The 25,569-nt window shown below is 38.2% G+C and overlaps 1 protein-coding gene across 1 annotated transcript in view; it reads right to left on the bottom strand.

Annotated features, from left to right (window-relative positions):
* UNC5C (unc-5 netrin receptor C) overlaps nucleotides 1–25,569 on the bottom strand; it is a 335,847-nt gene that overhangs the window by 65,098 nt on the left and 245,180 nt on the right. The window contains exon 5 of the mRNA XM_016206188.2: nucleotides 2,871–3,051. Within this exon, the coding sequence (XP_016061674.2) occupies nucleotides 2,871–3,051 (181 nt within the window). The remainder of the gene's footprint in view (nucleotides 1–2,870; nucleotides 3,052–25,569) is intronic.

Raw genomic sequence — 25,569 nt, 5'->3', positions numbered from 1 at the left:
AATACTCTGATATATATATATATACTTCAAAAATGTGAGTCTATCAATTTTTTGTAATTAAACAATTTCTAACAAAAATTATTTCTTGGTAGTTAGGACATGACACAACTAGTATATGCATATGCCTCCTGATAGTAAAGAAAAGTGTTAGCCATTCAAGTAACACAATCTTTATATGTGCATATTATATGCCTAACACTTCCTTTTCTAGAAACCGATGCAATAAGTAATAATCATGCATGTGTTACATACACAGACTCAGGCAAGAGTATTTTTCACAACAGTTATTTTTTTATAAAGAGATAAATAATTAAAAACAATGAAATGTTCAACAATAGGAAAATGGTAAAAAACCCATGTATGTTCACGTATTGACTCCTAGGCAGCCATTGAAATGATGTTATAGAAGTCTATTTGGTAATCGATGAATGTTTCACGGTGTGTTTTAAGTAAAAAGGTATTTATATCCCTTATTTTAAAGTTCTATATATGAATAGAAAATATCAGTAGTATATATATCACTCTTTTTTAAAGCTATCTCTGGATAACAAGATTATGGGTATTTTCTTCTTTGGCCATTTCTGTGCTTCCCAAATTTTCTGTAATGGACAAATATTTGCAATCTAAAAATGACACTAACAAAAATAAATATATACAACTGACTCAAAAATGAAATACTTGTTAGATATATATGTTTTTCTGTGGATTTCCAGTGAGCCCATCCTATGAGCCTTGGACAATTTATTTTATGAGGCCATAAAAAGGACAAGCAGATAGTTGATAGGTAGAGTCTTAATTAGTGTTTCAAAAAGCATCGTAACCTGCTCAACTTGACAAAACTCCAAATGTGGAATGATCAGTATAAATTTCTTAGTAGCGTACAGGCAAGCTGATATTTAGGGTTATATATACATGTATTACTCTGCTAGGATTTTAATGAGAAATGAATAATCATAAACTTTTTTTTAAAATATATCTTTATTGATCTCAGAGAGAGGAAGGGAGGAGAGAGAGATAGAAACATCAATGATGAGTCATTGATCAGCTGCCTCCTGCACACTTCCTGCTGGGGATCGGGTCCCCAACCATGGCATGTGCCCTGACTGGGAATCGAACCTCGATCTCCTGGATCCTAGGTCGATGCTCAACCACTGAGCCACACCCGGCCGGGCATCATAAACTTTTAGAAAAAGAAAAGTCTTCAAAAATCCTAGGCTTATTTCCTCATTTTATGGAGAAGGTAACAAGGGCTCTGAGCATCATGATTAAGTGACCAACTGGAGGTGAGGTAGTAGAAGAACTAGTCCTAGAACACAAGACTCAGGACCCCAAGTCTGATGCTGTTTTGAACTCAAAATGCTTGTGCCTTACGTTTGATTATTCCTAAAGACAATTTTGGCTTGTAATTATTGGTTACTTGTCATTCTTGATTGTAATTGTTGGATATTGAAAGTATGCTAAACACAGTAAAAGAGATTTGCATGTGTATTAAATATCTATATAATACATCTATATAAGAGTCTACCTTCATTAGTTATTTATTACTGTTATGTGCTGTGATGTGTCTCATTTCTCATTTGCATTTTCAATGCTGTTATTTAAGTCATTTAGTTTAGAAAAAGACAAAAAGAAACTTTTCATTGTGACTTAAGAAAGCAATTACTTACAAGTCAACATAGCGATTATATAACTAGAAACTTAAGCCTCAGAGTATTCAGAAAATTAAAGAAAATAGTAAATGACAGTTTAAAGCATCACTACATTCAGCCTTTGGAACATCACAGTGGTTTTCGTTCTCAGACCTCCCTAAACATGAGGGCACATCCATCCAAATGGTTCTATCTGCTGTAAGTACCCGGAGCCAGATACTTGCCAGTGGCTGTCACTCCTTCAGAGACATCTCCTTCAGAGATACTAAGCCTCTGGAGTGTCATTTAACACTGAAGCAGCCATGAAAAGCTTCCTTGCGTTTTAAGTGTTAGTCGTATCATTCAAGAGGTGTCATAACCTCAAAGTCCTTCCCAGTGTTCTTCAATTTCCTCTGAGACAATAACTCATCAAGAATATGAAGACCTACTGTATGTCTAAACTGTGAGAAATACATAAATATACAGAGTTGACTCTTAGTCCATAAATGAGCTTAAAGATTAGCTGGGGAGATGGAACTACTCATGAAATGACTAGAAAACCACTGAGTTCTTAACCATACAGGGAGATAAAGCATCATATGACAGAGCAAAATTGGGTGGGAAATTGTTTACTAATTCTGGAGAAATGATAGGCTTAGGAATGAGAAAGATTAGGAAGGGCCAGAGAGTAGGATAGAAGATTCTTGAAAAAGTCATTATGTTGATCCTTGCCACACAGTTAGGATTAGGGCCACTTGGCAATGGCAGTGCTTGTCCTCACTCTGAATGCACTGATGGAGTGTGTAAAGCAAGTTCCAGGAAGTTAAAGTTGCTCTGATGTGTTTGGGCTCCATGTCAGTTCCAGTTTACCTGGGGTTTTGCAATCATTGGACTGAACCAAGGTTCACAGAAGTAGCAGCGAGCTGCTTTAAGCATCTTCTCTCCGAATTCACTCTAGATCTCGGTGGTCCAGGGTAGGGAGAGAGGAAGGCTCAGGGAAGCAGCTGGCACTTAGGTAGATTTCCTTCATTTTCTTATAAACTGACTGACAAGGGGCTAGGAATTTCTAAGAAGAATCTTTCTATGAGTATCAGGGAAGCAGTTAAACCTCACTGTCCACATGAGAAGCTGAAAGAAGGAGGCGATGGGGATTGCAAAGGGGCCTCTCGTTTGATGTCTTAAAATTAAAATGAGATCTGCACTTTGATATGAACTAGATTGAGACCCCAAAGGTTCACTCACCATAGACGATGACAGTTGCTGTTGTGCTTTTCCTCTTGGCAACAATATTTTTGGCGACACATGTATAGTTTGCGGTATCTGAGAGGCGGGCCTGCTTGATGATGAGGTTGTGATCAATAGTAATATAAAAATTCCGATCTTCAACGGGATCAATGATGTCTTCATTTTTCAACCATTCCACCTAAAGACGCACAAGAGAAACAGATAATTCCCCAGTATGTATCCTCTGATGGCCACCTGTCCTAATTTGGTTTTGGAATATGTGTAACATTGCTTCACACTTTGAACTTCTGCAAACTGGGAGGAAGTAACTTTCTGGGGTCATGTGAAGTATCACTCACCTGCCAAACATGCTGATTCTGCCTGTACTATGGTATTCTCAAATATCAATGAACCCACTGGGAAATACAGTGTTCAAATTGTTTTCACTTTGCCCTGCAGGCAGGAACAGGGAATGTGCCGCTGCCAAGTTCAGAACCCAATCAAAAATAATAGGCTAAGCATTTCAAACTGAACTCAAACCTTTTGCTATTTGATTTGTTTACTTTTGGCAACCAACCTGCAGCTTTTCAGGAAAGAGTATGAGAACTATTTAAAAAGCTCGAGAGGCATCTTCCACATGTAGCTCTAATAAAACAACATTTGGATGATTTACGTGTAGCCTTGCTGAAACATATGGACTAAATTTCCCTGAAAATGCACTTACTTTAAAATGCTGTAAACACATATTTGGAGATGCATCTAAGCCAAAATAGTTGAGGGGGAAGAAAAGGTTTCCTACCTACTCTCAATATAACCCAGAAGCATGTAAGTCATACCCACATCTCTCTTTTTGTATATTGCTAGTGTCAAATCTTTGGCTCATGGTTTGCTTCTGAGGAACCTGACCACAGACATGACTGTCCAAAACTGTTAAACTAGGCAATTAATACCAATTTAGCAACAGCAATGTATTCCCTAGAGAATGAAAAGAGGGGGATGTATCTGTTTAAGCTGTCCTATGAAGGATAAACTTTGCTTGTCCTATAAATTGCTCCCCCACCCCTTATGCACAGGTTTTTCCATAAAGCTAAACAACGTTGATATTTACCACATTTAAACTTTCCTTTTGCATTCCTGTGGATGTGAATACAGGTAACCTTTAGTGGTAGGGGGTCAACAGTGTTGCCATTTTCAAAATCTTAAGGAGCTTCCCTAGCCCCACAGGAGGTCTGGAAATTAGTCTCTGAATCTGTCAGTGGGCTTGACTTCGAACAGCTGTATATCAAATCTAACCCAGGGACTCTAAAATAATGCTCCTCTAGTCTATAGGAGAGACGCCATGATTTTAAAAAAAAAGAGAGAACCCAACAATAATCCTGGAAAAAAATGCATGAGAAAGTCGATAAGAGCAACTTTGTAATAAGTTGCTATTTATTTATAATAACTAAATTTGTATTAACATACATTTGTAATAACATACATTTTGAAATTGGGAACCATTCTTGGTATTCACGCTAATGGAAGTGAGAAAGAGAATGAATCCATCTAAAACAGTGGAGTTTTAAAACATGTATTTTGTTCTCAAATACAGACTGTACATTCGGTCAGGGCCATGCTTGGAAATGCACTTTCTTTTTCTTTTTTTAAATATATCTTTATTAATTTCTGAGAGAGGAGAGGAGGGGGAGAGATAGAAACCTCAATGATGAGAGAGTCCCTGATCGGCTGCCTAAGCCCACAACCCGGGCATGTGCCCTGACCGGGAATCGAACCCTGATCTCCTGGATCCTAGGTCGATGCTCAACCGCTGAGCGATGCCCGGTCGGGTGCAGATGCATTTTCGATCAGATATTCATACTCATACTTGACCTGGGTTTTCTCAAAATATGGCCCTGTGTGTGGTAATGTGATCCCGCTAGAGGTGCAAGGGAAAGGCAGGAAAAGTGTAGCTCTTGTCTTTACCACTAATTGCAACCCCTCCTTAAACTCGGTTTCTATTTTCCTCTCTTTTCACCATTTTCCGTCTTTCCCACTTATTCTCTCTAAGACCTCTATTTTAACAAACCTGCACCAGGACCTACAATCTATTGAACTTACCAACTTCCTCTCTCACCCTCTCATCTTTCCTGTTCTTTTTACCAGTGTCAATTCCGCTGTCTGGCTTTGTCTCCCATCCCTTGCATTATACCCTCAACTCTCTCATTCCTTTTTCACTTCAAGGTGCCCACTTGCTCCCTCTTCTCCTGCACCACCTTTTATCCTTGCAGTGGAAAATTGCTGGGGGTTCCTCTTAAATTCATGATAACAGAACTCAAGTGGAACCTTAATTCTACCCCAAAAAATCACACTGTATTTCCCTTGTCGCCCACTGTCCCGCACTCCCAGAGAGCACCTTCTCCTCTCGCCTTAAACACTGCGCCCCCATCCTCGCTTTCAGCTGATGACCAAGTTTCTACATTGCTGAGAACACTGACAATCACATCTTCCGAAGCTCCTGCCATCTGCCAGTCCACCTCAGTTCTGCACCCTCTCTCGTTACTGGGTCAGTTCTCTGTGCTCCTGTCACCTCTCATTTGTACTCTGCATCCCATTGCCTTTCTCTTATTCAAGGGCGAGCCCCAGCAATTCTCTTCTCTCTCTCTTAAATCACTCATTTCCTTTCTCCACTGAATCATTTCCATTAGCATACAGACATGCAGTTATTTTCACAACTTACAACAGGATCCCTCCCACTCATTTCTGCCTCTGTTACCCCCACGTTTTTCTGTTCACCTCACAAAATGCCTTGGAATAGTTTGTAGTCACTCTCTCCAATTCCTTTCCTCTTCACTGCTACTGAATGTACTCTGATCCGCCTCCACCTCCACCATTTCACCAGAACTGCTCCTTTCAAAGTCATCAATTACTTTCACTGTGTTAGATGTGCTGATGAGTCTCAGTGCTCTCCTTACTTGACTCAGCAGCAGTGTTTGACCCAGTTGGTCCCTCCCTCCTCCTCACTTGCTTTCTCAGGACATGGCACTTTCCTGGGTTTTGTCCTACCTCACACCATCCCCCATGGCTTCCGTGGGCTGAGGTCTGTTCCCTTTGGGGGCTCCATCCTTGAACTGATTTTTTCTATTTTGTATCCATAGTCACTTGCTTGATGAATGCATCCAGTCTCACGCAGATGACTCCTAAATTTATCTCCAGTCCACACCCCACCCCTGAACTCCAGACTCAGTTTTTAACTGCCTTCTTGCAACTCCACTCAGTCGTCTAATAACAACTTTCTTTCTTTCTATTTTTTTAAAAAATATATCTTCATTGATTTCAAAGAGAGGAAAGGAGAGGGAGAGAGAGGGATGGAAACATCAATGATGAGAGTCATTGATCGAGCCCACAACCCGGGCATGTGCCCTGACCAGGAATCGAAACCCGATCGCCTGCATCCCAGGTCGACGCTCAACTGCTGAGCCACGCCCGGCCAGGCTAATAACAACTTTCTGAACTGCCTTTCCAAACCTGCTCGTCCTGCTTTTCCTATCTCAGTTAATGCCAACTCATTCTTTCAGTTATTTAGACGAAACTTCACTCCTTTGACTCCTTTCTTCCTCTCCCTTTGCCCATGTAATGTCAGAGCAGCACACTCGACCCGGGCAACTTCTATTCCCTCACTACCACTCCATATCTGCTTCATGTCACCATCATTTCTCTCCTGGAGTATTGAAGCAACGTCTTGTCTTACCTTCTGCTTTTCCTCTTGGTCCTCAGAAGTCTATTCTCAACACGATAGTTAGAATGATTCTTACCCCTAAGTCGGATTGTGCTACACTTCATCTCCAACCCTCCAGAAGCTCCCTATATTGCTTAGTGTTAAAGCTAACGTCTTTGCAAGGACCCAGGAGATCCTGCATCACCAGGACCCCTGCCCTCTCTGAGATCTCTTTTATAGTCACGCACCTTAACAACTGGGATACACTCTGAGAAATCTACGTTCGGTGATTTCATTGTTGTGTGTACATCACAGAGTGTACTTTCACAAACCTGGATGGTATGAAGCCTACTACACAGCTAGGCTATATGGTATAGCCTATTATTCCTAGGTTACAGGACAGCATGACGTGTTACTGTACAAAACAACACAATATTAAATCAAGCGCAAGAGAAAATCAAGAGAAGCGGTAAACATGAGATGTATGAAGCTGCTGCTGGCGTGACACGGCATACTGTTTTATGGCAAACTTTTGTTTATAAGTAGAAAGAGTATACTCTAAAATAAGGATTAAAAACTATGGTACAGTAAATACATAAACCAGTAAATTGTTATCAAGTACTATGTACTGTGCAAAATTGCATGTGCTATGCTTTTACACAATGGGCAGCGCAGAAGGTGTGTTACCACCAGCATCATCACAAACACATGAATAATGCGTTGCACTACAACACTCTGATGGTTTGGTGTCATTAGACAGGAAATTTTCAGCTCCATTATAATCTTCGGAGACCACTGTCATACAGGGAGTCCGTGGCTGACCTAAACGTCCTTAGGGGGTGCGTGACCACACTCCCTCCTTGTCTCTCTTCTTTTTAGCTTGTTGACTCCTTTGGTGGTCTTTATGTACACCAGGGGGTGATTCAAGGGAAAACAATGTGTGAGGATAATTCTGTTTATCCTGTAAGGGATTGTCTGAATCAGCCAAAGGAATTTATTTAAGAGCCTTATAAATATAACCTTTTATTCAAAAACATATCCTTTTTATGCAGTGTCTCAAGAACCCAACACCACAAGACAGACACTTCCATTTGAAGGAGATTTCACAGTAAGTCTTCTTACATAAACCCTAAGTAAAATCCCAAGCAACAATGCAGTATCTTTCATCATGCTAGAATTTTGCCGTATTGAATAGTAAGTAAATAATTATATTGTTGCAATGCTATTTATTTGCAAGCTAATCTTGGTTAATCAGGGGTCAGCCCTTGGGTCTGGCCTCTGAATTATGTTCACATTTTGGTCATTTCAGTGCTTCTAGTTAATTTCACCCTGAGACTTTGCTTCTTCCCCCCCTTACCCCCACTTGGCAAACTATCTGATTTATAAGTGGGAGAAGTCTTTCTGAGTTAGGAGTTATTTTTAGCTATGCATAAAACATTTAAGAAGAGAGAAAAATAGGTTGAAGTTCAGAAAACATTAAAAGGCTTTGCCCATAAACCATAGCTCGTTGCCAGGTTTGCAGTGAAGCAAAGAGCTGTTACTGTCCTTGTGGCTCAGTAACTGCAGTCTTTTCAATAATGTGGGCCATATTCGAAGTAATTGACTCATGTGTTTATAAAGTCGTGGTTTTATTTAACAGGTAATAAAATAGTTACAAGGCGAGTTTGGGATGTCCTATTTGCATAGTCTGTTGTTGTGTTCCAGGTTGATTAATCCCATTGCATGCAACTGAGAATTTTACTTTAAGAAGCAGTTACTACAGTGCCAGCTAAGAGAGCTGCTCTCTGGCTAGACTGCCCGGGTTCGAAACTGACCTCTGCCATTCTACTTCCTCTCCTGGGTAAACTTCTTATCTGCCCTGTGCCTCATTTATAAATAAGGGTAAATCTCAAACCCATTCCATAAGGTTTTTAAGGATCAAATGAGTTAATCTCAGTACCTGGCATAACAGTAACTATTCTTCAATTATTATTAATATTAGATAATTAAGGATATACTAAAGAAAACTTGATAGAACCCAAACCACTCTAAAAGATACCAGAGAAATGGTGTTCATCTAAAAACAAAAAGTAAAATATCCTAATGTCTGAATGCCCTTAGCTTTCACTGACATTTCCATTGGGACAAAGTCAAGTCACTATTAGATTACAACTTTTTAAGATTGGACAAGGGATATATATAAATAGTTAAGTATTAAATTGACCAACTTAGTTTGTATGCTAAACTTAAATATATATTTCCACTTAAACTCTATGAATCCATATTTCCAGAGATGTAATTAGCATGCATGTGCTTTAGAACATGACATTTTAATCAGTCTGTATAAATATTTTCTAATTCTTCTGGGTTATAAGCCAATCATCACACTACATTAAAATTTTAAAGGTATAAGTAGAACAGATTTTTAATAAAAGAAATTTTATAGCATTAATTTGAGAAGTTTTCATTATTGTACTTGTTATAAATGATGGGCGATTTCTATATTACTATTACTTTTACCTAGACCTAGACCACCCCATTTGAACAGTTTTTATTTGACCTCTGTGAGTTATCCAGTTTTTGTCTCCTGCTATTTCAAGTTCGGCTTCATTGCTTGTGCTTTTCATGACATCACCCCCATCCAATGGCAAATACATGATTCGTTTTAACACCTTTACCCACATCCCCAAGCAATGGGATTTCCTTCTAGCCATCCCGGCCCTCCCCTCGCCCGCAAGTTCAGGAGTGAGTGTCCAGACCTCTCTCCTGTTTCTCTTTCTCTCCACCCAGAAAGGACTGATTCTGCGACAAAGGGCCTCGCCTAATGGGGGAGGAGAGAAGTTGTGAGGCTCATCCTGGGGTGGTGGAATAATTACCATCCTTGGGAGAGGGAGAAGTAGGGGATGTAACAAGGAGGGGAGGAGAGCACCCTGTGGTTCCTAATGTGAATCCTGACCTGGCTTAAGAGTCCGGAGGCAGAAAGTTTTCTCTGCGCTGAAATTGGGAGGACAGACAAGGGGCCAGAGGGATGGAGTGTGTCGGCCAAGAGTGAAACAGGAGGAAAACAGTGAGCTAGAGGGAGCATCCCAGGTACCCGGCTGGGTACTTTGTATATACGATCTCTGCACCCCACAGCAGCACTGAGACAGAGGTATTTATATTCCCACTTCTCAGCCGAGAAGGGCGATGCCCACACAGAAGAGCTGGCGCAGGCTTACACAGCTGGTGAGGGAGCGCCCATCTGGTCGGGACTGCCTAAGCTCGGGGCTCTCCATCTACCAAGCCAAGAACGGCCAGGGGCTACCTAGAGGGCTGCAGGCTTGAGCACTGACGGGGGGCTTGGGGTTATGTGATGGTGGCTGGAAGAACCAGTGACACAAAGACACACCTCAGCCACTCCAGACATGGCTTGGGCTAGACTCTGGCTGGTGCTCCCCAGGAAAGTGGTGCTATCCATAGGAAAGAGACATCAGACCCATCCTCTTTTATCACCACTACCCTCCTGACTCCCAAGGAATAAACACAGGTTTGCTTTCAGAGTTGACTGTAGAACTAGGCGTACTTTGGTCTCAGAGGCATCAGGAAAGCCCCCTATTACCCCCAAATTACTTACTCCCCACATTTGTGGCAGGGACTTGAAATGCCTTTAAGAAGGAGGGGGTTTTAATTCTACCATTAGAAGGTTCTCTTCACATGCATATTACCTGGAGAAATAACATCTGAAACCACATAAAGGATTATAAAACGTGGTATATAAATGACTAAGGGAAAAATGCTTTCCAGTTTAGATAAAGAGGAGTTTGAAGGCAGTAGGATTTCAAACTGGGATTTCAAGTGCCCAGCAGTATGCAAAATTTTCTAAGTGGTACACACAAAAATATTTTGAAGGGAATCAGTATTTATATCTTTAATTTTCATATGCATTTCATCCTGAAACTAATTGCCCTGAGAACTTGCCCCCTATTTTTCAAAGTAAAGAGTCTCTTGGATCCCAGTCTTATCATGGTATATAGCATGAGGATGTAAAAACCTCCAGGGTGCCAAACAAGTGAATGAATGGGAATGTAAGTGTGGTAGCTGACAGAGTAAGGGATTGTAATGACAGGGTAACAAATCCTTTTGCAAATCAGGTGGTTTACAATTCTTTGCTTTCATCAACATTGAAGAAGGACCTAATATGCCAGCCGATGGGTCACTAAACATAAATTTTGATGATAAAACACTATGTGATTTTTGGCATGTAATTCTGAAGATGTGCAAAGAATGAATAACTCCATGTATTCATATTTACTTGCTTATGGATGAAAAGAACTTCATCTGTATTTGTATTTATTTTAAATGACCAATAGAAATAAAATTGATGTTACTCTGTCTCATGTCAGTGGTAAGTAACATTCCAATGGGCTGAATGAGCTGTGATAGAGAGCACAACTCTATTTCATCTATTAAAATATTCATTTCTAATAAAAATTCAGTATTTATACTAAATAATTATTTTTCAAAATTTGCAGTATATTTGGGTTGTTGAGACAAGTCATGTACTAATCATAATGAATGTACTGACAACTTAATCCAAAAGAAATTTAACACTTAAATCTCTATGGTCATAAGAATTAAAATGTATATACATATTTTTATTACAAAAAACATGAAATGATCAATAAAACCTTTTATACACAAAATGTATTAGGGTAAAAATCTATAGAGGAAATAATGTAGAAATGCAAGCAAAAATAGAAAAAGAAACACTGCAAATGTTTCTACAACTTAAAAAAGAATTTGTTCTCATATTTTGTCAATGGATAGTGTCAGGTAAGAAATCATTGGAATGTTTGCGAAGATACTAAATATTTATTATAAAACCAGACATAATGTATTTCCCCATTATTTAATTTTATGATATAAATTTTAGATACCAACTTAAAAATATGTTGCCTGTTTTATATGTTATATATTTATATATAATAAAATGTATGTATATATAAATTCTTTTAGGGGTACACTAGCAAAAATTTGAAAATCACTGTAGTAAAGCATGGGAGCATGGTGATTCCATCATCAAGAAGGAAACTATCAGGAAATAATGAGGGAGGCTGAGATTTAAGACAAAATTCCAGGATAGTAAGAGTGGGAATTGGAGACCAGTGAATGGAGCCTCCCATGTATTTCCCCTGGGTGATTCTGCAGTTATGAATATTCCTTCACTTTTACATAAGGCCAATGAGATCTTGACAAAAGAAACCTGAGCCTCAAGTACGAAGGCTTATAGTTAAGACTCGGCAGTCCCATTCATCAGTTCTATGATTTTAGGCAAGTCACGTAACATCATTAAACCTTATTTTTCTGTCTTTAGAATAAGAATACTAATATCTATCCTAACTCCCTCATAAGGTTCCTGTGAGATATGAAAATCATTATATATGAAAGAATTTTTTATGACTGCTATACAACTTTAAGCTGGTATTATATGATTATTTTTCAACAGAGTAAATAATTCATTCAGGGACATTATGTTATTGTCTTTACTAGTTTAAATGACTTTTATAAATTGAGGTTTAAGTTTAATAAACATGAAAGAATGATGTCTAATGCAAAATAATAGATATTTTAAAATGTTTTTAATGGGCACATTTTTTAACCTCACAGAATTCCATCAAGTTCTGTCCTAAAGACACCTTCTAATCAAGAATATCTAGATGCTATGATTCATGCATTTTAAATCTAACTAAACACGCTGTGCTGCTTGTTATTTTCTTAGGCAACATGCTTCCTGTCATAGATGCTGAGCAATGTAATATAGTAAAGAGCTGTCTCCTCATGTGATACCTTGTTCAATATTCAATCAAGAAAAAACAAAAAAAAAATAAGGTCATCCACATAGTAAATATTTTAGGTTTTGTGGGCTATATGGTCTCTAAACAGCAGCCATACATAATATGCAAATAAATGAACATGGTTGGGTTCCAATAAAACTTTATTTACAAAATTAGGTGGTGGGCTGTATTTAGCCTGCAGGCTACAGTTTGCTGACTCTCGTTTTTGATGACAGGGAAGGTCTCTGGGACATAAATGGGACAGTAGGACATGAATACCTGGAAAATGCCCATCATACTAAACCAGAGTATTGCAGGTACAGGGAAGAGCAATTACAAATGTTGTTGATCGAGAAGCAGAAATAAAGCCTTCATGACTGAAGTGCGGTGAAAGAATGAATGAATGAACCGGGGCATGAATGAATGAAATTTACCCGCACAGAAAATAAAAACTACCATAAGCAACAAGATTTTGTAAAGAATTCCCTTAAATGAGATTTGTAGTCACATTCAAAAAGAAGAAACAAAGACATTATTGCACAGGCAAATAAAAGTCAGTAGGATCTACTCAAAATTGGTACACTCATTGAGTGTATATTAAACAGCTATCGAGGACTATTGCAGGTGCTAGAAATTAGACAAAATGTTTAATAATTATGACTTGTAAAGTTTCAATCACAATATTTTGATATCTAGAAACTGAAAAATGACTTCTAAGTACTAAGAAAGTATTGTTTATCACACAACTAAAAGCAGTATTGTGATAAACCAAAATATGTGTCCTGAAAACATATAGAACAGACCAATTAATTTTATTTTAAAAAAATATTTGGAAAAAATTATTGGACATCACCAAATGAAATATGCTTAAAAATTATTGATATTCTCTAAAAAAATGGACCTGTAATTGAGTTTCATTTCTCTTTTACATTCTAAAATTATAAAATTGTCATATTTTATGAAGTGTAGACAATAGCAACATGAAACAAAAAAGCATGCTTACTTTTAGAAAACTGATGAGATGATGTAACACTTTTTAAATAAATGAATTTTCCCAAAATGTATCTTTGTCTGGATATTACCTGATTAGTTCATGAAAACTGATCAGATATCATATAGTTTTAATTAAATTTCAAAAACAACATACAGTCAATAAAACTTTATTTGCTTATAGGAAGAAACATGAGCTTTGGAGTGGGTGAGACTTCGCTCTGTGTCCAGCCTGCCCATGTGCAGAGTCTGCAGCACTGTGTAGGCTGTAAACTCCCAGAGTCACCATCCTCACCTGCACAGAGGGATGGACCTTCCCTCCTGCAGCTGGAAGAAGACTTAATGAAATATGGAAGAAAGGGAAAGCACCTGGAGTTAGGAAGCAGTCAATACATTTAATTTAATTTAATTTCCTTTTCCCTAAGACTAAGGTGATGCAAACAAAGCTATACCTGCATCAATGTATTTTTAAAAAATATGTTTTTATTGATTCTAGAGAGAGGAAGGGCATGGGGGGTGAAGAGGGAAAGAGAGAGAGAGATCTATGTGAGAGAGAAACATTGATCAGCTGCCCCCCTAACCCTAACCCTAATGAGGATTGAGCCAGAAACCTGGGCATTTGCCTTGACTTGGAATCCAACCAGCAACCCCTTGGTGCAGGGGATGACACCCAATCAACTGAACCACATGGGCCAGGCTGCATCAATGTATTTTAAATGTTGATTCAGTTTTGCTTAGTGTCTCTATTGAGAAGTACATATCTTCAAATTCAAAATACCAACCAGGAAAAACAAAACTGGGAGAAATCTGACTTTCATTTTACCAGCATAGGACTATCTGTGTTGGTTTATGAGTCTTCGTTCATAAAACTCCCCTGGTGAGGAAAGTTTCCTTATTTGCAGCCTCAATCCCCTTTAGTGTATGTACCAGAAGAACTGTCATATTTCTAGTCTTACATGAGGAGTGGTTCCCAGCTCTCATAGTGGGAAGATAAAATGTTTAGAAATCCCTCCAACAGTTAGGTCTTTCAGTTCTATTAGCACCTTCAGTCTGGCACAGAGTTCTCAAAACACTAACATGATTTTATTAATGAAGATCAGTGATTCCCAATTTGATTATGTTTTAGTACTGGAGCATATTGGCCCCTTATTGTGTGTTCCCTGAAAAGGTGTATAAAACTGCCATCCCTTTCTGTGTGTGGTGTGATTTAAGGAGAAACTTTTTTTATGGCTCCTAGATGCACGGTTTTATAGTTTTACTGTTACTGATATTTTATAAAATCCAAGACTACTGGCTATATAAGTGCTGTCAAGGAAAGAGAAATTTTGCAGCAAAACATGGAAATCATTTTTCAGTGGCTCAGGCTTCCATAACCTCACCTGCGAGGCTTTTCCAGCATTCAGCCACCCTCATGTTTCAAATATGTAATTCTTCAGTTTAAGTTTAATACTTGATTTATTTATCATCAGCAGAGACAGGGAAAAGTAGATCAACATTTCCAATGGATTATCCATCTATAGCTCATAATTAAATAAGGGATAAATTATAATTTAATCTTGACTTTCCATACCCATTTTCTCATTTTTATTAACTCCCTTCTCCTCTTTCTAATTAAACAGTATTGCCCCGCCGGTGTGGCTCAGTGGTTGAGCCTTGACCCATGAACCAGGAGGTCATGGTTCGATTCCAGGTCAGGGCACATGCCCGGGATGGGGGTTTGATCCCCAGTAAGGGGCATGCAGGAGGCAGCCAATTGATGATTCTCTCACCATTGACCTTTCTATCTCTCTCTCCTTTTCTCTCTCTGAAATCAATAAAAACATATATATATAAATATATATATATTTATATATATAATTAAACAGCATAAAGGCTAGACTACCTAAGACAGATTATAAAACTTCCAATGTTGAGTGTTTATAAAGTGGGAGATCCATTTACACAAGACCATTATTTTCCAAACATTATCTCCTGTAATTTTTTCATGTTTTTCTACTAAAATTGTTTAAAACATAACTATGTTCATGTTTTACTATTAACAATAAAATACTAATATTTTAGGTAGAATGATGTAATAACAGTAAATCAACAACCATCTCCTCTTTCTGGTCTCCTCATTCTCCCAACCTTTGGCTAAAGGAGCATATCCCAGGATGATTCATCTTAGGGCTTTCAAGAATGCCTGACACTGGATCAAATTAAAATATATTAAATGCCTCCTCTGAGCTGTTCCTCTGTTTTGTTTAAACAAATCAATGTCACAGTAAGAGAAAAAAATTATAATCTGAAATTCCAGTCTTATTTTCTGACCAACTGTTTCTAAGGAGCAATAGTGACAATATATTTGAAGCCACAATAATATACACGTTATAACAACAATTAGGATGTCGTACTTATAGATGACAGAAGTACATAGTTGAATACCATTAAACATCAGAAATGTGAGCCATGTTTGCTACAGTGTATATACTTTAAATTCTAAACTAAACAAAAAGCTTTATCTAAAAAGTGCTTAAGATATGCTTTGACTATCTTCAAGAAGACTAATGTGTTGGTTTCATATGTCTCTTCTCCATACCTCCAGAATCAACACAAGGGTAGAGGCATTATTGTATTATAAAATAATTTGGCTGCATCTCCATTCTCTAAAACCCTGCCAAGTGTGGACCACTAGTGCCAATAAAACAATAGAAGCAATATCAATTTTCCTTTAATCAGAAAGCTCCAAAGTTAAGACATGAGCAAATATTTAAGCAGAAATTGTAACAAACTATAAATCCCATGGTGATTGACATATGTTTACAACACGTGCAATATAATCCTAAAGGCTGAATTTTGTGATTCCTTTTGGTGTGATCTATATCAATAAAGCTGAGTTCTTTTTGAGAGTTTTAAATAATTCTTCTTAAGAACTTGTTTCTTTCCACAGATCAGGGTAAATAACATTACCTGCATTTTACTGATAGGGCAGTGTAATTTGTTTTCTTTAATGGAAGGAAAGACCACTTAAGTTCTTCGCAGAGTCCTTCAGAGATAGTTGGATGTTGGTCAGGAAGTTGCTAACAATAAGAGATGTTCAGCCTCCCACAAAGCTATTGGCAACCCTTACCCTTATGATATATGCACATTTTAACTGTGTGATTAGTTAAAGGATCGTCTAATCATATATGTCAATAATAAAAAGCAAAGTACCTTGCATTTTTCTTTCCTATTCTACTCCCCTGTGAAAGACAGATGTGTTGTGTCTAATTATTCTCTGATTGGTATCGGGAGAAACATTAACATAATTGGCACATTTGTTCTAATTAACAGAGGGAAACTGCCACATGCCACCCAACATGAAAAGTGAGTCCAGCAACCATTAGCTGGAAAATCCACATCTATCAGAAAGGTTACTGTTGAACCCAAACTGGGACCCTAAAGTCAGAACACTGAGTTGAAAATGACATAGCAGAGCTGAGAAGTGTGTGCACACCTAAGAGAATGAAGATTCAGCCTAGAATCGTTGTATGCAGCTACATTAATCAAACAAATGGGAAAAGCAATTATGCGGCAATTATCAAATGCACATTCAGCCAAGCCAAGCTTCTAGAAGAAGAATTAGCTAGAAGTTGGGAGTCTGCCAAGTTTTACTGACTGGTTTAGAAGGGACAACTTTGAAGCTTTTCCTGTATTTGTTTGTTTGTTTTAACCTTGCCCTTTAGACCAGCAGCTCTCAAACTTTGTGGCATTTTAGAATCACCTGGGGAGCTATTAAAAATCTGGATAGCCAGGCTGCTCATCATACCTAGTAAATTAATATTTTTAGGGTGGGATATAAGCATTAGTGTTTTCTATCTATTCCCATGTGATCCCAATGTTCATCCGAGTTTGAGAACTGGTGCTGCAGACTGGTTCTGATGATCTTGCTAAAATGCAGATTCTGATCAAATGGGCTGTGGGTGAGGGGCTTGAGATTCTGCCTTTCTAAGAAGCTCTCAGGTCATCTTAGTGTAGATAATCTATGTGTCATACTTAGAATAGAAAGGGCTTGACAATTCTAAAAGTTAACTAGCTAATAAGCCTTCTGTGGACTTTCACCAGATAGGGGTTAGCACCAATTGCTACAGAGTTCAAAATCCCAGAATTATTTTCTTCTGGTTTCTCACACTGGAAACAGGTTTTTTACCATCCCTTGTAGGTATTGTCATATGACCAACAAAGTCTTCATTTTAGGATACAAATAAATTTTACCCATAAGAGTTCTGGATAAAAAGTGTCTTAATGAGTGGATAAAATGCTGTGGTTCTTATATACAATGTAATATTACTCAGCTGTAAGAAATAATGAAATCTTACCATTTTAAATGGCATGGATAGACCTAGAGGCTATTATGCTAAGTGAAAAAAGTCAGAAAGGGAAAGACAAATACCATATGATCTCACTTATATGTGAAATCTAAAGAACAATATAAATAAACAAAATAGGAAGAGACTCAGCTACAGAGAACAGACTGATTGATGGTTTTCAGAGGGGAGGGGGGGTTATAGGGGCGTGGGTGAAAAAAGTGAAGGAATTAAGAAGTACAAATTGGTAGTTACAATAGTTACATCATGGGGATGTAAAGTACAACACAGGAAATACAGTCAATTATATTGTAATAATTATGTAAGGGGTCAGGTGTGTACTGGAAATATTGGGGGGAACACTTTGTAAAGTATATGATTGTCTAACCACTATGCTGTACACCTGAAACTAATATAAAATAATATTGAATGTAAATTGTAATTGAAAAATAAAAAAATAATGAAAATGAAAAACATGCATACCAAGCGATTAATGTCTATGTCTAACTCAGCAAATAGTGTGTACCATGTAAAAAAGAGTGTCTTCAAATATAAGAAGCAAAGGGCCATTTAAAAAAAGTATACAAAGAACTGACCCCCCACCAAGCTATCATGAAGACTGTTCTAGATGTTCTTTTTTGTCAAGAATCTAAGCCTACTTTGTTTATGCAGCTATTTCCTTCTCAGATTTGCAATAAAATAAGGCACTCATTTACTTGTGTTGACCATGGTCCAGTATACTTTGCCCCTTTCAGTAGGTTTGTAAAAGTATGTGTATTTTTTGCTTGAAAAGGGATTAGTCTTTAAAACGTTAAAATCATATCTTTCGACAGTTGAAAAAAATAGCCAAAGGATAAAAAAAGCAAGTGGAAATTGTAGTGACATTTTGCTCAGTTGTTGTAACTTCTGCAAAGGGAAAGAATTTGCTAAGAAAGGGAATTTGTTTTCCTGCTGGGGAAACACTTCTTTAATTGAACAAATGCCTTGCTCAATGCTTTTTAGAGCTGAATGTTAACAGACCATATTGGAGAGGCAAACTTGTCTTAAAACTTGTCCATTTCTAAAGCATAAGTTTGACTATGAGGAGATAAAAGCATGTTGATAAATGAACTAATTGTAGCAACTACCGAAGGAGTCCAAAGTAGAATGACTATACCTAATATCTTCCAAGGTAGCAAAATGGCATTGGAAAGTCCTTGAAATGCTAAATTTTCCAGGGCAATAGGACTATAAATTGACTAATCCATGGGTAGTTCCTAACCAGTCTTTACTATCAAATTCCCTTTCAGGATAAACAACTCTCAGCATTTCTTCTTATTTACCAATTAAGAGTGTCCATCAGTAAATGAGTGGATAAAAAAGCCGTGGTACATTTATGCCACGGAATACTATGCAGCTGTAAAAAAGGAGGATCTCTTACACTTTGCAACAGCATGGATAGACTTGGACGGTATTGTGTTAAGTAAAATGAGCCAGTCAGAGGCAGATAAATACCATATGATTTCACTTATATGTGGAAACTAATGAACAAAATAAGCTAACAAACAAAATAGAAACAGACTCAGATACAGAGAACAGACTGCAGCTGTCAGAGGGGAGTGGGGTTGGGACTCTTGTTAAGTCTGACCACCTTTAGAAAATACTGGCTTTTTGCTCTTTATGACTGCCATTTTTCATCCACAATGAATTTACAATAAATAGTGCCTATAGGCATATGGAGAATCATTAAAAGAAATTCCAAAACAAGACAATTCATGGAAGAAACATCAACTTTAAAAAAAAATAAGGCTGTGAAGATAAAAGACCTTTCTGTTCTGTGATTACAGACACAGGCTAAGTCATTGCCTACTGCTGAAGCTCCCCTGAGAGAGACTGTATGTGAAAATAGCTGAGGTCTACTGACCATTGATTTGAGGTCGTCTTAAAAAAAGCTCACTCTGGTGGGTCTACTGAGCTTTAACATGGGAGAGTTCACTTTCTTCTGAAAGTCCAAATATTTTCTAGTTTTTATTTATTTAATAAAGTCAAATTAAAAAATGATGTTTAGAATTTTTTCTTACACAGGAATTAAAGTAAGTCCTTTATCTCCATGCTTTTCTATCTCTTCTACTCTCACCCTAAGTCCAGCACCATCTTCCCTTGCTTGGGTTAAGGCAAGATCTCCTAAAAGGTGTCTCTGTTTCTAGTCTTACACTTCCAAAATCTGTTTTCCATATAGCAGAAAAAATATCTTTGAAAGAAATGTATCAGGTCATGATAATTCCTTACTTAATATCTCCAATGACTTTTCATGCAGTCAGAAACAACTCCAAACCCCTTACCAGTCTAAAAGTCTCCAAGCTCGTCCTCTACTAACTGAAAGTGTTCCTGCCCTTGTCATAGCTCACTGTGTCTCAGAGACGCTAGCCGCCTTTTTCATCAGTAACCACGTCAGCTCCTTCAGAGTCTGCTCTGCCTGCCTGGAGTTTCCTGACCCAGATCTTTTTCAAGTCTGGCTCTTTCCTGTCATTCAGATCTCGGCTCAGACTTATCTCCTCAAATAGATTCTCCTTGAACTTCGAAGTGACTCCCACTCCCCAGTAGCCATCAACTTCTCATGCATGACCTTGTCTCATTTCCTCTAACTTGCAATGATCTGACAATATCTTTCTCATTTATTTCTATTCTTATTTAGTGTTTGGCTCCTTTTTATTACACTTTAAGGAATTTGACTAGATTTGTATCTCCTGCAGCTAGAAGAGTGTTGGGCACACAGTGAATGGACAATAAATATTTTTTTATTTTTTTTAAAATATATTTTTATTGATTTCAGAGAGAGTAAAGGAGACGGAGAGGGAGATAGAAACATCAATGATGAGAGAGTCATTGACCAGCTGCTTAGCCTGCAACCCGGGCATGTGCCCTGACTGGGAATCGAACCCCGATCGCCTGGATCTTAGGTCGACGCTCAACCGCTAAGCCACGCCCGGCCGGGCTATTTCTTTAAAAAAAAAAAAAAAAATCTTTATTGATTTCAGAGAGAAGGGAGAAGGAGAGAGACAGAGAAAAACATTAATGATGAGAAGTCATTGATTGGCTGCCTCCTGCATGCCCCCTACTGGAGACAGAGCCCCCAACCCGGGCATGTGCCCAGACCAGGAATCAAACCCCAATCTCCTGGATCATAGATCAATGCTCAACCGCTGAGCCATGCCAGCCAGGCAACAAATATTTCTTGACTAAATGAATTAATGATTTAAAAAAAACTGCATTTGTACTACAGGCTCAAAGAAACCGCTAAATATGTGCAGAAGCCAAGACACAAATCTATTATAAGTCAGAGAAGGTTTATTATTTCTTATAGATTTTTAAAAAAGTGATATTGATACTGTTTAATTTTATTATTATTTTTATTTGGTTTACTCTGTTATCTGGACTAATGGTGATCTCTGGTCATATTATCTACTAAGGACAGGTCATGACAGAAAAACTATGGGGCGACTCTAATAAAGAGGTGACAATGGCTGCCCTGGCTGGTGTGGCTCAGTTGGTTGGGAGTTGTCCTGTGCACCAAAAGGTTACAGGTTGGATTCCCGGTCAGGGCACATGCCACATGCACAGGCTGTGGGCTTTATCCTCAATGAGGGGCAGGCAGGAGGTAGCCAATCAATGTTATGCTCTCACATCCATGTTTCCCTCTCCCTCTCCTTTCCCGTCTCTCTAAAAATCAATAAAAACTATTTTAAAAAAAGAGATGACAATGTCAAATGTTGATTGGACCAATGCAAAGCTTGCAAGATGACTATGAGTTGGGGAACCTAATACTTGTGCAAACCTGTTTACAGGGTTGATAATCATCTCAAAATCAAAACCCGTCTTGTTGCTATAAGCATGCAAGGAGAAAATTCCAACAGATTTTAGTGGGCACTGAAAGTAATATTCCCCTCCAAAATAGTATTCAAACTCTTCTTTATCTCTAAGCCTTTTTTGCTTGCAAAGAATATAAAACAGCTTGGGAGACAATACACCTGCATGGAAATGTGTCAACATGAAGTTCCAGTTATGAGGAATGGCAGCGAAACATGCACGCCTCTCATGAAACAAAGTGTTCAGTGGCCACATTAATAATCAATTAGCTGGACAGCCACCTGATGCTGCTCATTTGGCTGGGCCTCCAGCGACCAGCAGCTTTTTGCTCTGGCAGCATCAGCTTTAAAAAAATCTGTTCCCTGTTTATCAAGAGTAAACTCAGCGAAATCTATTCTCTTGCATGTCACCCCATATTTTCCCACTTGCTAATTAAAGATGTAAATGTTGATAAATAAGATGCCTGTTTTGGAGCACAACTGGGTCAATAAGTTGAACATTGTACGCTGTTCCTCCAATTAAACTCCTATGAGATAGCTCAATTATAATTAGAGGAGCAATTATTCCCTTGTTAAAGGTGAAACAAATCAAGGTTTAGTGAAAAATTCAGCGTCGTTCCTTCTGCTATGCCAACAAATCTTGTATCTATTGCTGTTTGGATCCCAGTCCTCTCCAAAAGAGATAATACAATGAAATAAAGTATCTCTGAGTGTCTTTGTGGCTCACCATGTGACAACAACATTTTCTAGGCATAAACTAAAATGAGCAAGGAGGGATTAATTTCACTGAGTGCTGCTGTTATGCCAGCGGGGCAGCCCAGCACCCACGCGTGGACGTATTAATTTCCCAGCTTCTTTAGGGAGATGGGGGTGGGACAGTTTCTATTGGAGGGAGGCAAAGCCTCCCCAGAAATAAAAGAATTACATTTTTGCCTAGATCCTAGCAAAAAGAGTTATCAAAAATACTAAGCAATACAATTTTAGAGTATTTCTAGGAATTCTTTTTCTTTCACCCAGTCTAGACTTTTAATTTTAATATGATTATGATTAAACTGCCCTATAGTACTGAGCTAGAGTAACCATGAATGGCCTTTTATTCCCGGTCCTAGTGGGTCAGAACCCTCACCCCACACTGAGTCTTCTCTGTAGGGTTGCATCTTCAGAGGTGACAAACATCCTTTTTCTGGAAAGTTCCATGTCCTGAGTTGCAGCCTGTGTGCCACGTCCATCAGGGACTCTTTATTTCATTTAGTTAAATATGCTTAAGAGAATCTGCTAAGGAAGCTACAGTCAGCTGGTTTAGAGATAAACATAAACCCCCCTTTTTGCTCCTATTTTATTGCAATCTAATTAGACAGCAGAGGAGTAAACAGACACATTTGAACACAAGTAGTAGTCAGAGCTATATAAAGTTGTGGTATATAGAGGGTGACATTCAGCTAGTCACACTGGCTCATCCATGCCAGGTGCTGATATGATTGTTCTGTATCTGCTGCTAAATAACAGAGTGCCCTTCACCCCCATGTGCCAGCCGGCTCACTGGGACCCTGGGCCACCTATGATTCAGCAGCTAAAGAGTTTATACCTTTATATGGCACAAGGGCCTCAGACTCTTCTCTGTGCTAAGGAAGTCGCCCGGTTGTTAAGCATTTTAAATAAAAAAAAAAAAAATAGGTATAAAGGGAGGGCTTGGTAAGGAGACCAGAGGAAGCAGCAGCCAGGCCTAGAGCTCTGAACCACTGCGCCTCATCCCAAGGTGCCCACAACAGAATTTTCTTAACGGATGAATATTGAGAGGAGTTCTTAGCCAAAACTGTCACCACCTGGAGAGATGGAATAAGGAATTGTGGTTTGGCCCCTTTCCTCCTCTGAGGCTTTCCCCATCATTCTCTTTCCTTCACAGCACATAGGAAAACTACCAACAGCGCCTCCAGCCCAGATTTCCCCTTTGGGAGGAAACATGAGGGTTGGGCCAATGTCTTGGGATCATGATGACTAAATGGTGAGCAGTAAATTTAAAAATCAGAGGAAGGGCAGGAGCACATCATGCCTTGTAGGTATTTGTCATTTATACATTAGAGATTTACATAAACAAGGGCGTTTCCTTGTTCTAAAGCTCACAACGTCTTCATCTGTAGCATTTAGGACTCTAACTAAAGCTACCGGCTGGAGAACACAAGAGGGCTTCTTGGTGATTCTTCGTAGGACAGAGGCTTTGCCCCTCCTGCCCCATAGCGCCCAGCAAAGATCCAATGTGCTCAGCGACTATTTTGAATTCGAGAGGTTGAACTCAGTGTTCTGCGAATCAACAGTGATAATAGAATACTAGTACTAATAATGGCTGATGATTCTTGAGTGCCATCTACATGTTTGCATGTATCATCTCATTTAAACTTTACATCATTATCTCCATTTTGTAACTGAGGCAACTTAGGTACAGAGAATTGAAATACCTTGTCCAAAGTTAGAGTTTCAAATGGTGATGTTTGAGTTTAAACCTACAGTTCTGAAAGGAAATTCTTTTAACATTCTGTAGTGGAGACGAAAGCCAAAAGAGAGGAGATAACTTAATATTATTTATTACCTCAGAAATGCCTATGGCATTATTTGCACCAAATAGGTTTCATTTAACTTAAGATTAGTAGAGTTCTTTAGAAACTTACAGACCTGTATGGGAAGAAAGAAAATTTTTGCTTTCTGATACTCCACAAAGAATGTACCTGTCTACTTCTCCAATGGAGCTAGGCATATACTCGTAAACCAAAGGTCAATTGACTCGACCAACATGTGTTCACTGAGCATTTACTATCCCGTTCTACAGAATCGTTTGCCTTAGGTAAAAAGGAAGTAGAAATCCTTGACCCTGCGACCTGATAGCTTAAAGTCAGATTTGATTTGTGGTAAAACATAGCCATTTTACCTGCTGGTTTTCCTCTAAGATCAATATTTCATTCTATGCTATTTTTATGCTTTTAGATTCCTCAAGCAAATAAATAGAATATTAAATGATAAATGCATTTATCATTAAATTTAAATAACCTTACGATCCTTTAACTCACTTAGTTATATTTCACCCCTTTCTTTTTCAACTTATCTGCCACTCTTGAGTAAATGATAGTTGTAACATGTCACATTAAGGTATTCACTGGCTTTATGATCTTGGTGAGTCTAAGGGTGTTGAAAGGAATCTACATAGGAGTTTATTAGCCTGCTCTCCAGCACATGTGTTTGATCTCTCCTCTGACTTAAGAAAAAAAATGAAAACACATTAAATATAGTTCTTTTAATGTCACTGGGTATATGATTTTTGAGCTCCCTAAGTGTTAATTGGTCTCTTTTCTAGTGATGCTACAAATAAAATTCACAGTCATTTAGTTTGCAGTCATGAATCTTTTGCTCCTTGACAAAGTGAACCATTAAAAAAGTGATGCAGTTACTAGGATTTTTCACTGAAAGTCTTAGCAATGATCAGTTATCTTTAAAGAAACATCAAGTGAAACGAGGCTATGCATACCCATGTTACCCAGGATATGTTCTGGTCTTTAAGGTAGTTTAATGGAGAAGTTTGCATTAGATTTTATTTATTTATTTATTTATTTATTTATTTATTTATTTATTTATTTATTTATTTATTTATAAAATGTCTTTATTGATTTCAGAGAGAGGAAAGGAGAGGGAGAGATAGAAACATCAATGATGAGAGAGTCATCGATCGGCTGCCTGTTGCACACCCCCCACCAGGGATGGAGCCCACAACCCGGGCATGTGCCCTGACCGGGAATTAAATCATGATCTCCTGGATCATAGGTGGATGCTCAACCACTGAGCTACGCTGGCCAGGCATTTTAGAAATACAATTAGGAGACAGATACACTATTGTAGTAAGTGAAATGAAATATTGAATAGAGAAAAGTTGTCTCCTTTCTAATCACAATAAGTCATTTTGTATGTCAGTGTTGAAAGATCATTTTGTGTGGTTGGAAAAAGCGGCTATAACCATGCAAAAATCTCTGAAAAGATGCTAGAAAGTGCCATGGAATGCCAGTTACAAAGCAAAAATAGCTCTCTTAT

Source organism: Miniopterus natalensis, chromosome 1 (assembly GCF_054644295.1).
Source record: "Miniopterus natalensis isolate mMinNat1 chromosome 1, mMinNat1.hap1, whole genome shotgun sequence".
Taxonomy (NCBI): domain Eukaryota; kingdom Metazoa; phylum Chordata; class Mammalia; order Chiroptera; family Miniopteridae; genus Miniopterus; species Miniopterus natalensis.
Note: the sequence above shows the minus strand (reverse complement) of the source record. Positions and strands in the feature narration are given on the sequence as shown.